The sequence below is a fragment of the Mytilus californianus genome, unplaced genomic scaffold (assembly GCF_021869535.1).
Source record: "Mytilus californianus isolate M0D057914Y unplaced genomic scaffold, xbMytCali1.0.p SCAF_9, whole genome shotgun sequence".
Lineage (NCBI taxonomy): Eukaryota > Metazoa > Mollusca > Bivalvia > Mytilida > Mytilidae > Mytilus > Mytilus californianus.
In genome coordinates this window covers 1,747,371-1,762,460 of record NW_026262745.1, presented here as the reverse complement: position 1 = coordinate 1,762,460, position 15,090 = coordinate 1,747,371, and the positions used below count along the sequence as shown (strand labels likewise).

Genomic DNA, 15,090 nt, shown 5'->3' with positions numbered 1-15,090 from the left:
ATTGAAAGTTTATGTTCCTGTAGTCCAAAATGAAATTTTCAAGTATTTTCTAAAAAAAAATCATACATTACAGTCAGTTTAAATTGCGCTGTGAAATTTGTAATATAAGTCGCATTATGGTCAGATATGATGTTTTTAACTACAAATCGAATGAGGATTAAGAATAAAGAAAAACAAAAGATTTCTGATCAACTTTTTTGGCTCTTTAAAGCGAAATGCGGTGAAACCCCAAAATCAGAAAACAATTGATTTTTTTATATTAACTGATCATTTGAAATGATAGAAGCCACATTTCAATCTTGTTTGGGTCCAAAAGTCACATATTGCAAATCAAGAGCCTTAAACCTGAATTTGTGATTTTTTTAGCTTTTCCCAACCTGCTAATATGCTTTCATTTAAAAAAATGTAAAAATTGTTATAAATGCACAGAAAAATGTTTCTGCGGTGTTAAACATGAAAACATAGGTTGTTTACTACCCAACAAAAATTGTTGTCATGACGATTTAATGAAATTATTTGATTTTTACCCCTTATATCATTGTGTCATACCATGTTTTTGGCAGATAACATAGCCTGATGTAAACACTGCATAATCTCACAAAAATCCCATTTATTATCTCAAATAAATTTTTTATATCTTACATTTTATTGACTGATAGTAAATAAAACAATTAAATGACCATGACTGAAGTTTTGATCAATTAATAGTCCCATTACTGACACCAGTTGAAAAAAGGGGGGTCAATATTCCTTGACTCTTCAATACCTTGGATTTTTTACTAAACTCATAACAAAAATTGTGGAAAGTCTTAAAAGCAGTAGAACAAACAAGGAAAAATCAACAAAAACTGATCTTGATATTGAAAGTTTATGTTCCTGTAGTCCAAAATGAAATTTTCAAGTATTTACTAAAAAAAATCATATATTACAGTCGGTTTAAATTGATCTGTGCATTTTGTAATATAAGTCGCATTATGATCAGATAGGATGTTTTTAACTATAAATTGACTAAGGATTAAAAATAAAGAAAAACAAAAGATTTCTGATCAACTTTCTTGGCTCTTTAAAGCGAAATGCGGTAAAACCCCAAAATCAGAAAACAATTGATTGTTTTGTCTTAACTCATCATTTGAAATGATATTAGCCACATTTCAATCTTTTTGGGGTCAAAAAGTCACATATTGCAAATCAAGAGCCTTAAACCTGAATTTGTGCTATTTTTAGCTTTTCCCAACATGACAATATGCTTTCATATAAAAAAATGTCTAAAATTGTTATAAATGCACAGTAAGTTATTTCTGTGGTGTTAAACATGAAAACATAGGTTGTTTACTACCCAACAAAATTTGTTGTCATGAAGATTTAATGCAATTTAAATTATTTGTTTTTTACCCCTTATATCATTGTGTCAGATAGCATAGCCTGATGTAAACACTGCATAAACTCACAAAAATCCCATTTATTACCTCAAATAAAATGTTTCATATCTTAAATTTAATTGACTGATAGTTAAAAAAACAAATAAATGACCATGACTGCACTTTTGATCAATTAATAGTCCCATTACTGACACCAGTTGAAAAAAAAGAGGGGGGTCAATATTCTTTGACTCTTCAATACCTTGGTTTATTTACTAAACTCATTGCAAAAATTGTGGAAAGTCTATAAAGCAGTAGAACAAACAAGGAAAAATCTACAAAAACTGATCTTGATATTGAAAGTTTATGTTCCTGTAGTCCAAAATGAAATTTTCAAGTATTTTCTAAAAAATCATACATTACAGTCAGTTTAAATTGAGCTGTGAAATTTGTAATATAAGTCGCATTATGGTCAGATATGATGTTTTTAACTACAAATTGAATGAGGATTAAGAATAAAGAAAAACAAAAGATTTCTGATCAACTTTTTTGGCTCTTTAAAGCGAAATGCGGTGAAATCCCAAAATCAGAAAACAATTGATTTTTTTGTATTAACTGATCATTTGAAATGATAGAAGCCACATTTCAATCTTTTTTGAGTCCAAAAGTCACATATTGCAAATCAAGAGCCTTAAACCTGAATTTGTGCTATTTTTAGCTTTTCCCAACCTGCTAATATGCTTTCATTTAAAAAAATGTAAAAATTGTTATAAATGCACAGAAAAATGTTTCTGCGGTGTTAAACATGACAAAATAGGTTGTTTACTACCCAACAAAAATTGTTGTCATGACGATTTAATGAAATTATTTGATTTTTACCCCTTATATCATTGTGTCATACCATGTTTTTGGCAGATAACATAGCCTGATGTAAACACTACATAATCTCACAAAAATCCCATTTATTATCTCAAATAAATTTTTTATATCTTACATTTTATTGACTGATAGTAAATAAAACAATTCAATGACCATGACTGAAGTTTTGATCAATTAATAGTCCCATTACTGACACCAGTTGAAAAAAGGGGGGTCAATATTCCTTGACTTTTCAATACCTTGGATTTTTTACTAAACTCATAACAAAAATTGTGGAAAGTCTTAAAAGCAGTAGAACAAACAAGGAAAAATCAACAAAAACTGATCTTGATATTTAAAGTTTATGTTCCTGTAGTCCAAAATAAAATTTTCAAGTATTTTCTAAAAAAAATCATATATTACAGTCGGTTTAAATTGAGCTGTGCATTTTGTAATATAAGTCGCATTATGATCAGATAGGATGTTTTTAACTATAAATTGACTAAGGATTTAAAATAAAGAAAAACAAAAGATTTCTGATCAACTTTCTTGGCTCTTTAAAGCGAAATGCGGTAAAACCCCAAAATCAGAAAACAATTGATTGTTTTGTCTTAACTCATCATTTGAAATGATATTAGCCACATTTCAATCTTTTTGGGGTCAAAAAGTCACATATTGCAAATCAAGAGCCTTAAACCTGAATTTGTGCTATTTTTAGCTTTTCCCAACATGACAATAAGCTTTCATATAAAAAAATGTCTAAAATTGTTATAAATGCACAGTAAGTTGTTTCTGTGGTGTTAAACATGAAAACATAGGTTGTTTACTACCCAACAAAAATTGTTGTCATGAAGATTTAATGAAATTATTTGAATTTTACCCTTTGTATCATTGTGTCATACCATGTATTTGGCAGATAACATAGCCTGATGTAAACACTGCATAAACTCACAAAAATCCCATTTATTATCTCAAATAAAATTTTTATATCTTACATTTTATTGACTGATAGTAAATAAAACAATTAAATGTCCATGACTGCACTTTTGATCAATTAATAGTCCCATTACTGACACCAGTTAAAAAAAAAGGGGGGGCAATATTCCTTGACTCTTCAATACCTTGGTTTATTTACTAAACTCATTGCAAAAATTGTGGAAAGTCTATAAAGCAGTAGAACAAACAAGGAAAAATCTACAAAAACTGATCTTGATATTGAAAGTTTATGTTCCTGTAATCCAAAATGAAATTTTCAAGTATTTTCTAAAAAAATTCATACATTACAGTCAGTTTAAATTCAGCTGTAAAATTTGTAATAAAAGTCGCATTATGGTCAGATATGATGTTTTTAACTACAAATTGAATGAGGATTAAGAATAAAAAAAAACAAAAGATTTCTGATAAATTTTTTTGGCTCTTTAAAGCGAAATGCGGTGAAACCCCAAAATCAGAAAACAATTGATTTTTTTTGTATTAACTAATCATTTGAAATGATAGAAGCCACATTTCAATCTTTTTTGGGTCAAAAAGTCACATATTGCAAATCAAGAGCCTTAAACCTGAATGTGTGCTATTTTTAGCTTTTCCCAACCTGACAATATGCTTTCATAGAAAAAAAATGTCTAAAATTGTTATAAATGCACAGTAAGTTGTTTCTGTGGTGTTAAACATGAAAACAAAGGTTGTTTCTACCCAACACAAATTGTTGTCATGAAGATTTAATGAAATTATTTGATTTTTTACCCCTTATATCATTGTGTCATATCATGTATTTGGCAGATAACATAGCCTCATGTAAACACTGCACAAACTCACAAATATCCCATTTATTATCTCAAATAAAATTTTTATATCTTAAATTTTATTGACTGATAGTAAATAAAACAATTAAATGACCATGACTGCACTTTTGATCAATTAATAGTCCCATTACTGACACCAGTTGAAAAAAAGGGGGGTCAATATTCCTTGACTCTTCAATACCTCGCATTTTTTACTATACTCATTACAAAAATTGTGGAAAGTCTAAAAAGCAGTAGAACAAACAAGGAAAAATCTACAAAAACTGATCTTGATATTGAAAGTTTATGTTCCTGTAGTCCAGAATGAAATTTTCAAGTATTTTCTAAAAAACTCATACATTACAGTCATTTTAAATTGAGCTGTGAAATTTGTAATATAAGTCGCATTATGATCAGATAGGATGTTTTAACTATAAATTGACTAAGGATTAAGAATAAAGAAAAACAAAAGATTTCTGATCAACTTTCTTGGCTCTTGAAAGCGAAATGTGGTGAAACCCCAAAATCAGAAAACAATTGATTTTTTTGTCTTAACTGATCATTTGAAATGATAGTAGCCACATTTCAATCTTTTTTCGGTCAAAAAGTCACATATTGCAAATCAAGGCCTTAAACCTGAATTTGTGCTATTTTTAGCTTTTCCCAACCTGACAATATGCTTTCATATAAAAAAATGTCTAAAATTGTTATAAATGCACAGTAAGTTGTCTCTGTGGTGTTAAACATGAAAACATAGGTTGTTTACTACCCAACAAAAATTGTTGTCATGAAGATTCAATGAAATATTTTGATTTTTACCCCTTATATCATTGTGTCATACCAAGTAATTGGCAGATAACATAGCCTGATGTAAAAATTGCATAAACTCACAAAAAACTCATTTATTATCTTAAATAAAATTTTTATATCTTAAATTTTATTGACTGTTAGTAAATAAAACAATTAAATGACCATGACTGCACTTTTGATCAATTAATAGTCCCATTACTGACACCAGTTGAAAAAGGGGGTCAATATTTTATTGACAGTTTTATACCTTGGATTGTTTACTAAACTCATTGCAAAAATTGTGGAAAGTCTTTAAAGCAGTTGAACAGACAAGGAAAAATAAACAAAAACTGATCTTGATATTAAAAGTTTAAGTTCCTGTAGTCCAAAATGAAATTTTCAAGTATTTTCTAAAAAAAATCATACATTACAGTCAGTTTAAATTGAGCTGTGCATTTTGTAATATAAGTCGCATTATACTCAGATAGGATGTTTTTAACTACAAATTTTTCTAAGGATTAAGAATAAGGAAAAACAAAAGATTTCTGATCAACTTTGTTGGCTCTTTAAAGCGAAATGCGGTGAAACCCTAAAATAAAAAAACAATTGATTTTTTTGTCTTAACTGATCATTTGAAATGATAGTAGCCACATTTCAATCTTTTTTGGGTCAAAAAGTCACATATTGCAAATCAAGAGCATTAAACCTGAATTTGTGCTATTTTTAACCTTTCCCAACCTGACAATATGCTTTCATATAAAAAAAATGTCTAAAATTGTTATAAATGCACAGTAAGTTGTTTATGTGTTGTTAAACATGAAAACAAAGGTTGTTTACTACCCAACAAAAATTGTTGTCATGAAGATTCAATGAAATTATTTGATTTTTACCCCTTATATCATTGTGTCATATCATGTATTTGGCAGATAACATAGCCTGATGTAAACACTGCAGAAACTCACAAAAATCCCATTTATTATCTCAAATAAAATTTTTATATCTTAAATTTTATTGACTGATAGTAAATAAAACAATTAAATGACCATGACTGCACTTTTGATCAATTAATAGTCCCATTACTGACAGCAGTTGAAAAAAGGGGGGGTCAATATTCCTTGACTCTTCAATACCTCGGATTTTTTACTAAACTCATTACAAAAATTGTGGAAAGTCTTAAAAGCAGTAGAACAAACATGGAAAAATAAAAAAAAACTGATCTTGATATTGAAAGTTTATGTTCCTGTAGTCCAAAATGAAATTTTCAAGTATTTTCTAAAAAACTCATACATTACAGTCATTTAAAAATGAGCTGTGAAGTTTGTAATATAAGTCGCACTATGCTCAGATAGGATGTTTTAACTACAAATTGACTAAGGATTAAGAATAAAGAAAAACAAAAGATTTCTGATCAACTTTTTGGCTTTTTAAAGCGAAATGCGGTGAAACCCCAAAATCAGAAAACAATTGATTTTTTTGTCTTAACTTATCAGTTGAAATGATATTAGCCACATTTCAATCTTTTTTGGGTCAAAAAGTCACATATTGCACATCAAGAGCCTTAAACCTGAATTTGTGCTATTTTTAGCTTTTCCCAACCTGACAATATGCCGTCATAAAAAAAAATGTCTAAAATTGTTATCAAAGCACAGTAAGTTGTTTCTGAGGTGTTAAACATGAAAACAAAGGTTGTTTCTACCCAACACAAATTGTTGTCATGAAGATTTTATGAAATTATTTGATTTTTTACCCCTTATATCAATGTGTCATATCATGTATTTGGCAGATAACATAGCCTGATGTAAACACTGCACAAACTCACAAATATCCCATTTATTATCTCAAATAAAATTTTTATATCTTAAATTTTATTGACTGATAATAAATAAAACAATTAAATGACCATGACTGCACTTTTGATCAATTAATAGTCCCATTACTGACACCAGTTGAAAAAAAGGGGGGTCAATATTCCTTGACTCTTCAATACCTCGCATTTTTTACTAAACTCATAAAAAAACATGTTGGAAAGTCTTAAAAGCAGTAGAACAAACAAGGAAAAATCAACAAAAACTGATCTTGATATTGAAAGTTTATGTTCCTGTAGTCCAAAATTAGATTTTCAAGTATTTACTAAAAAAATCATAAATTACAGTCATTTTAAATTGAGCTGTGAAATTTGTAATATAAGTCGCATTATGATCAGATAGGATGCTTTTAACTATAAATTGAATAAGGATTAAGTATAAAGAAAATCAAAAGATTTCTGATCAACTTTTTTGGCTCTTAGGTGTCAGACCACCAATTACTCTCTCCAATTTAGAACGTATGTTAAAGTAGGCCTACTCGGACAAAAAACAGTGCATTTGATGTCAATGTTTACTTAAACTAACCAACAAATTGGCAGAAATGAAACTTTTGGTGAAAGAGAAATATATTAAGACCATTTTGAGCTAAAATTTACTTGTCTATGAGTTTGCATTCAACATTGAGGATTAATGCACTCCATAGTATACTAATTTAAGATTTTCAGAAAACTAGGGGTTATTTTTAGTGGTACCTCTATTCGGGAGGCCTCTTCTTTCTTAAATGATTTTAAAGGTATGTTGAAAATTGGCATGTAGAAAGCTGATACATATACAATTCAGGATATACCTGGTTTCTATGAAGTTAAACTTAAGGTAAAATATTTAGAAAGCTGTGAAAATTGCAAATTTTGGTTGAACAGATAGGGACTTTTAATTGGTGGTCTGACACCTTATCTAAATAAAAGTCATTCATTATGACAAGCGCCGGATTCTTTGTCCTAAAAAAGGCGGATTCATTTGGTTTTGACAAGCAAAATTGTACAAAACATGTTTGAAGACTAATTTTTATTAGTGATTTTTTTAGCTTTTCCCAACCTGCTAATATGCTTTCATTTAAAAAAATGTAAAAATTGTTATAAATGCACAGAAAAATGTTTCTGCGGTGTTAAACATGAAAACATAGGTTGTTTACTACCCAACAAAAATTGTTGTCGTGACGATTTAATGAAATTATTTGATTTTTACCTCTTATATCATTGTGTCATACCATGTTTTTGGCAGATAACATAGCCTGATGTAAACACTGCATAATCTCACAAAAATCCCATTTATTATCTCAAATAAATTTTTTATATCTTACATTTTATTGGCTGATAGTAAATAAAACAATTAAATGACCATGACTGAAGTTTTGATCAATTAATAGTCCCATTACTGACACCAGTTGAAAAAAGGGGGGTCAATATTCCTTGACTCTTCAATACCTTGGATTTTTTACTAAACTCATAACAAAAATTGTGGAAAGTCTTAAAAGCAGTAGAACAAACAAGGAAAAATCAACAAAAACTGATCTTGATATTGAAAGTTTATGTTCCTGTAGTCCAAAATGAAATTTTCAAGTATTTTCTAAAAAAAATCATATATTACAGTCGGTTTAAATTGAGCTGTGCATTTTGTAATATAAGTCGCATTCTGATCAGATAGAATGTTTTTAACTATAAATTGACTAAGGATTAAAAATAAAGAAAAACAAAAGATTTCTGATCAACTTTCTTGGCTCTTTAAAGCGAAATGCGGTAAAACCCCAAAATCAGAAAACAATTGATTGTTTTGTCTTAACTCATCATTTGAAATGATATTAGCCACATTTCAATCTTTTTGGGGTCAAAAAGTCACATATTGCAAATCAAGAGCCTTAAACCTGAATTTGTGCTATTTTTAGCTTTTCCCAACATGACAATATGCTTTCATATAAAAAAATGTCTAAAATTGTTATAAATGCACAGTAAGTTATTTCTGGATTGATTTGGTTTTGACAAGCAAAATTGTACAAAACATGTTTGAAGACTAATTTTTATTGATTTAATAAAAAAAAATTCGTGTCACATCTCCTTTAAGCTTAATTTTTATAATTTAGGAATAATCGGAATCCAATTTGCCAAAACATTTACAGTATACAGTACTCATCTCGGTACAAGTCAAAGCTGAGACACCTAACTCTTAATACCAACGGATAACATATGAAATAACAAATGTTACAAGCTCTACTTTCTTAAAAATCATTGGCTAAATAAAAATGTTCGTTGAAGGGGTCTTCTGTACAAACTTCTGTAAATATAAAATCATTTTCTACGCATATCCATATAGAATTATAATGATAAAAAATGTGATTTGAAGATGATATAATACGTAACAAGTCTTGCCGTTGGTTTTGAACCGATTGAATTTTTCACATTTTGTAATGTTTATTTTATAGCTGCTATATGGTGTTGGTTTTGATCATTGTTAAAAGTTAAACGGCGACTGATATCGTTTTTAGCCACAAGGGATAGGGACTCATTTCCCTTGTCCGGGTAAATAAGCAAATTGAAGAATTAGCCGGGATATTGGCCGAACAGTCTATGTGGTTGCTTTTGGAAACAGTGCAAGTGTAGTTGCCCTGATGTCACCGAAGCATGGGTTCCAATCCTTCTTAACAAGCACAAACATGTGCAAACAGTAGCATAAGTTCATATGTGTACTTGGTTTCAATAACAGTTTCGTGTTTTCCCGAACAATTGATCGAATCATATATACCTAAATTTCATTTATGACAGATTTTAGGAAATACGGAGTCATTACCTAAAAAATGTATAAGAATGTCATTCTGAACCATAATCAACATTTAATTGGATGTATTTTTATATATTATCTTTTATTTACAAGTTACTTCCTTTATGTTACTGAAGATCTTCGATGAAATAAGTCACTTTCTAATTCAACTTGTCATTAAATAGTGTCCTCAAATAGATTCACAAGATGTGTATATGTTGCAGCAATTGTTGTTCAATTATCGGTGTCAGAGCTCTGCGAATACAATTGTCTATCAAAGAAGAACGTGTAGTTTCTAGTGTAATCTTAAATACTTTAATAAAAAAACGGTTAGTTAATCTTTAGTCAATAAAGGGACCAAATTATAGCGTTCTAAAAGTTCTGTCTGCAGTGAAAGAAGGTCTTCAGACACATCGTGAAACAGGTTATTCGCCTAGTGGTATTAACCATTTGTGGATTCTAAAAGAACTCTAAAGAACTTAAGGATGATTTAAAATCTTGATCTTTTTTTGAAATAAGTTCTATCAAAACTTTTGATTTGTTAACCCTTTATAACACCATTCAACATGTAAAATTGAAATATCGTCTAAAAAAATAATCCACGTTTTCAAAATAAAAATGGTAGCATACGCTATAAATTTATTGCTTTGTGATACCTTACGGCACATAATATTCATGGTGAACAAAAAGGTTAAACGTGCTACACCGTTGGAGCTTCTTACTGACAACATGTTTGTGGAACTTTGAAATATACTTTTTCACCAAATTGTCGGCATTCATATGGGAACAAACTGTGCGCCTTTCCTTGCCACCTCTTCTAATTTTCACATGAGTAGGAGTCCCTTCAGACACTTGTCAAAAACAAAATTATCAAAGAAGCCAGATCATTTAATTTCACATTCAGATATATTAATGATGATTGCCATTCCATTAACAATCCAAACTTTTCCGATTGAGTTCCCTTGATATATTCTCCAGATCTAGAAAATAAAGAAACAACAGACACGTCTTCGTCAGCCGTATTTTGTAGACTTATAATTTGAATTTGACATAAGCGGTCATCTTAGTACCAGAATCTGTGACAAACGAGACTTTTTAAATTTTTTAAATGTCCCCCACCTTAGCAGCAAAATACCAACTCCACCTTCATATGGGATATACATTTCCCAATTCATTCGGTATTCAAGACCTCGCTTCTGCTACTCAGACTTTATAAAACGTCACAAGTGTATGAGCATAAATTTGGTGAACCAGGGTTATGTCAACGAACTTCTCGTCCTTTTTCTAAAAAAAAGGTTTTATCGGAAGATACCAAGACCTTGTTGATAAATATTACGTATAAATGTCACAAATATCCATAATATTCTTGGAGCCTGTAGTTTCGTGGTTGTCAGTGGTTAATGTCTGTCATATTTTTTTTTCGTGAATTGTTTTGTTATAAATTAGGCCTTTACTGTTGAGACCATTTTTCGTAATATCCTTTTGGCGAGGCTCGGTATTTGTATATCCCCTTATTGTGCAATAGTCTTTTTGTGTATCCTTGTCTCTATATGCCATTTTGTTTTTCTTTTGTTGACATAGTTGTTCGTTTTTATAGGGATTAAGATTATACAACAGTGTTGACTACTGTTCCCAAATATTTGTCGTTTTTACCTATTGTGTCTGTTTGTTTTGCTCACACATTTTTGTATTCAAGTGAGAGGTTTAGCTAGCCATAAAATCAGCCATTTTCTACAGAAGGAAATGCCTGTAACAAGTCAGGAAGATGACAGTTCCGTTCGTTTGATGTGTTTTATCTTTTGATTTTTCCATTTGATAAGGGACTTTCCGTTTTGAATTTGCCTAGGAGTTTGGTATTTTTGTAATAATTTTTTTTTTTCAGTTACGTTATTATACCTCTACTTTTAAGTGACCAGTAAATTATCACGACACTGTGATTTTGATTTGATGTCTGAAAAAGAGAGGCGAAAGAAGCCAAACGGACATTCCCACTCATAAGTCGAAAAATAAACTGACAACGATAACGCCATCGCGAAAAAAAAGAAAAATACCAAAAGACAAACAATAATTTACAAACCACAAGAGAAAACTATAACCTGAGCAACTAGAACCCCACCAAAAACTGGGGGGATCTCATGTGCTCCAGAAGGTTAAGCAGATTCTGTTCCACATGACGCACCCGTTGTGTTGCTCATGGAAGTACAAACTCTGTGATAAGTCTAACTCGAAAGGTCACATTCACGATTGTGATTACTACAATTGGAACATATCCGTCGTCATCTGTGAAACAGATATTCCATAACGGTCAACCAACTCGTGATGGCGTCAGTAAAATATATGATGGGATTATTTCAACACCCCTACTTGGAACTCCTGGTTTGATAGCTTCCTTGTGAGGAGCAACCCTATATCAGGGAAATCATGATAGAAAATACAAGGCCTACAATATCGTATGAACTCAGAGATATATACTCCATATGCAGGCGCTAAAGGAGTGTTGCTACTAAAAACGATAAGTTCAGTATCGGGAAGCTGAAATCGTCTCTTTTGTCGTAAAGTTTAGTTTTCAACCAACCAATTTTTAATTTCTAAATGTAAGTCAAGAATTGAGGCCGAATCAACTGTATCTGTAGTATATATCGCTTTTACCTCAAGATATCTGAAAGATGTTCGTTTTTGTTAGGTGCTTTTTATATCATTTTCTAGATAATTTGCCGAAGCAAGTTTTAGAATTTGTTATTTCTTCACATATAAAACTAACGTCAAACAACATTTGTTTATGCCTTATCACCTGGCACTTAAGTCTGTTTCTTATTTACATCTTACAGTTTTGATCTAATTCTAATTCTTATTCTAAGTACATAGTTTGTTTTTTTCATCACCAACCTCTATATAGTTATCTCTATAGTACGCTATAGGTCTGACAACACTTCTCATTACTTTATTTTTTAACGTCTATAGCTTTAAAAGTTAAGACAAAGTTTGTTGGTTGTTCTGTTAAAATCCTGTTGGTTTTCTGCTCTAAAAGGTTGTATAATTTGACATATCAAACTTTAAGTCTCACACCTGATAAAGACACTGCAAAGACAAAAAATACACATGAGAATCTGTATCGTAAGTTTTCCCTATCTACCTGAACGAAGCCGTTGTCGATGCCTAAAGATACGCGCTGTAGCAATAAGTATAATAAGTAATTGTGCATGTTGTGAATGTTTCAGTGATAAAATGAGTAATAGTATAAAAATTAAAGTGGACACTTTCTTACATAAAACAGATTTAAAAATTTAGAAAGTCAAAATTATCTAACATTTTACAGCTTTTAACCAAAATGTGTAAACAGAGAAGCCACAAACTGGTGGATATATACCTTGTTTTATGGATCTACAACCTTTTTATATCACCTAAGTCTCTAGATCTGGTACTCATTTTTTTTAAAGCTATCCTATTTATATTTGTAGTCACATTCCCAGACAGAATGGGTTACGTGTTATACTATTTACAATTCCTCCTGCAGTCGAATTGACTACACAATCAACTTGATAGATACTCCCGGATTTGGAGATACAAGAGGATTAGAGCAAGATTCAGTCATAGTAGACCAGATTCGCGAATTATTCTCTCTAAAAAGCTGTAAAGGAGTAGTTACACTCGATGCCGTCTGCTTTCTAGTAAAGGCTCCAGATTCGAGGATGACAATTACACAGCGTTACATTTTCGACTCAATTCTTGCTCTTTTCGGCAATGACATAAAAGAGAATATTTGCACACTCATTACATTTGCTGATGGACAGCGTCCTCCAGTTATAGATGCGATTCAATCAATAGAAGGCGTTCCCCTACCATACGAACATTTCTTTACTTTCAACAATTCAGCTTTGTTTGCAGAAAATGAAGGCACAACTAAAGGAAGCCTTTCTCCGATGTTTTGGGACATGGGTATTAAAAGTTGTAAAACTTTCTTTGATCATGTTACAACATTAAACACCAAAAGTTTAACCCTTACCGCGGAAGTTCTTAACAGCAGGCATACTCTTCAAAATAAAATTTATAATCTGCAACAAGAAGTTGATGAAGGAATGTCAAAAATAAATACCCTTGAGGAAGAAATTGAAATATTTACCAAGTACAAAGATGCAATCAAGGACAATGCAGACTTTGAATACCAAGTTGAAGAACTCCAACAAGTAAAAGAGAACTTGGAGGGTACAGGAAAATACACTACGACCTGTCTGGTTTGTAACTTTACATGTCACAAGTTTTGCAAGATTTCTGATGATAGAAATAAAGCTGATTGTATAGCAATGAAAGATGGAAAATGCACTCAATGTCCTGATTCGTGCGCATGGAACCATCACCATAATACGCCATATATTTTCAAAACTATTACGGTTAGGAAGAGAAAGCGGTACGCTGAAAAGCTCAAAAAGTATCAAGAGGCAAATCAACAGAGACTTTCACAGGAACAGGTTATCGCAAATATGAAACAAGATGTTGAAACTTTAGATTATAAAATTCAAGTCCTTGTCGTAGCCATAAGTCAGCTAAATAATCGTCTGAAAAAAATAGCTTTACGATCAGACCCCAAGAGTACTGTGGAGTATATTGAATTAATGATAGAAAGTGAAAAAAGAGAAAATCGAAAGGGCTTTAAGTCGAGGATTGATGCGCTAGAACGATGCAAGGAACGAGCCAAATATGGAATTAAAGTTGAAATATTTCAGGATCGCTTGCGCAAGAGTACAACATTTTTATCAACAGAGCAAATAGATGACGCTGCAAGTGAAAATAATTCATTTTGGATGGTCTTGAAAAAGTTTGAAGGAAAATAACTGAGACCTAATATATTGTTCAGAAAAATATTAAAATTTTCAAATAACTTGACCAGTTCTTCAACAATAAAAATAGTAAAAATAAAAACTTTTAAATGTCATATTAAAATATATCTGTTGCTGGGATGTTCCAAAGAAGTGTTTTGTCGGAAGTTCTTTAAGGTCTATGTAGGGCCCATTAGTCTAAATGTTTATAGTTTTAAATGTGGGCCTGTGTCCTGATCCCTTTTAGTTGGTATTCCTTTTCAATGATGCTTCAATGATTAAGTTGTTTTAATAAAAACAAATTAAAGAATAAGGGTATTTGAAACTCAACAAATTATCGTTTACAGTCAAGTAAGAAAACCAACTTCGTATTTATTTTCCTTTCATCTGTTTTTTTTCAAGCGCCACTGGTGAGTTTCTTGTAGACAAATCGCGCGCATGACGTACCTTTTAAAAGCCTATTATCTTTATTGAGATGTTTTAGTCCATCAGTTTGTCCTTAAGTATTCCATAGTAGTTTATGAAAGCCAATGGTACAGTTGTCATTTCCATTATGTTACAGGTATACCTGATTAAAACATGTGTATCTATGAACAAATAATTAAGAAAGTAAAAAGAGTATATTAAGAAAAAATATACATTTTGTATTCCGTTCTTCAGTTTTTTGCTATCAAAAAAATTTACAGTGCAACTTACAACTTCAGAATTGTAAAAAATAAAAAGAAAGTGTAATGTTTGACGTTGTTGATTACTGTTTTTTTTTTTCTGAATATATCTGTTTATTTAGCCCATGTTTCATGTAAAAGAAAGTAGTAAAGATGGATTTCAATTCGTGCAACGTCCGGGTGCCTCGCGCATTTGTGTCTATACAAAC

General features: G+C 30.8%; 1 protein-coding gene across 1 annotated transcript in view; it reads left to right on the top strand.

The window, feature by feature from the left end:
- Positions 1-14,387, top strand: part of LOC127716136 (uncharacterized) — a 62,086-nt gene extending 47,699 nt beyond the window's left edge. The window contains exon 5 of the mRNA XM_052222242.1: positions 12,861-14,387. Within this exon, the coding sequence (XP_052078202.1) occupies positions 12,861-14,231 (1,371 nt within the window). The 3' untranslated portion in view covers positions 14,232-14,387. The remainder of the gene's footprint in view (positions 1-12,860) is intronic.
- The last annotated feature ends 703 nt before the right edge of the window (positions 14,388-15,090 follow it).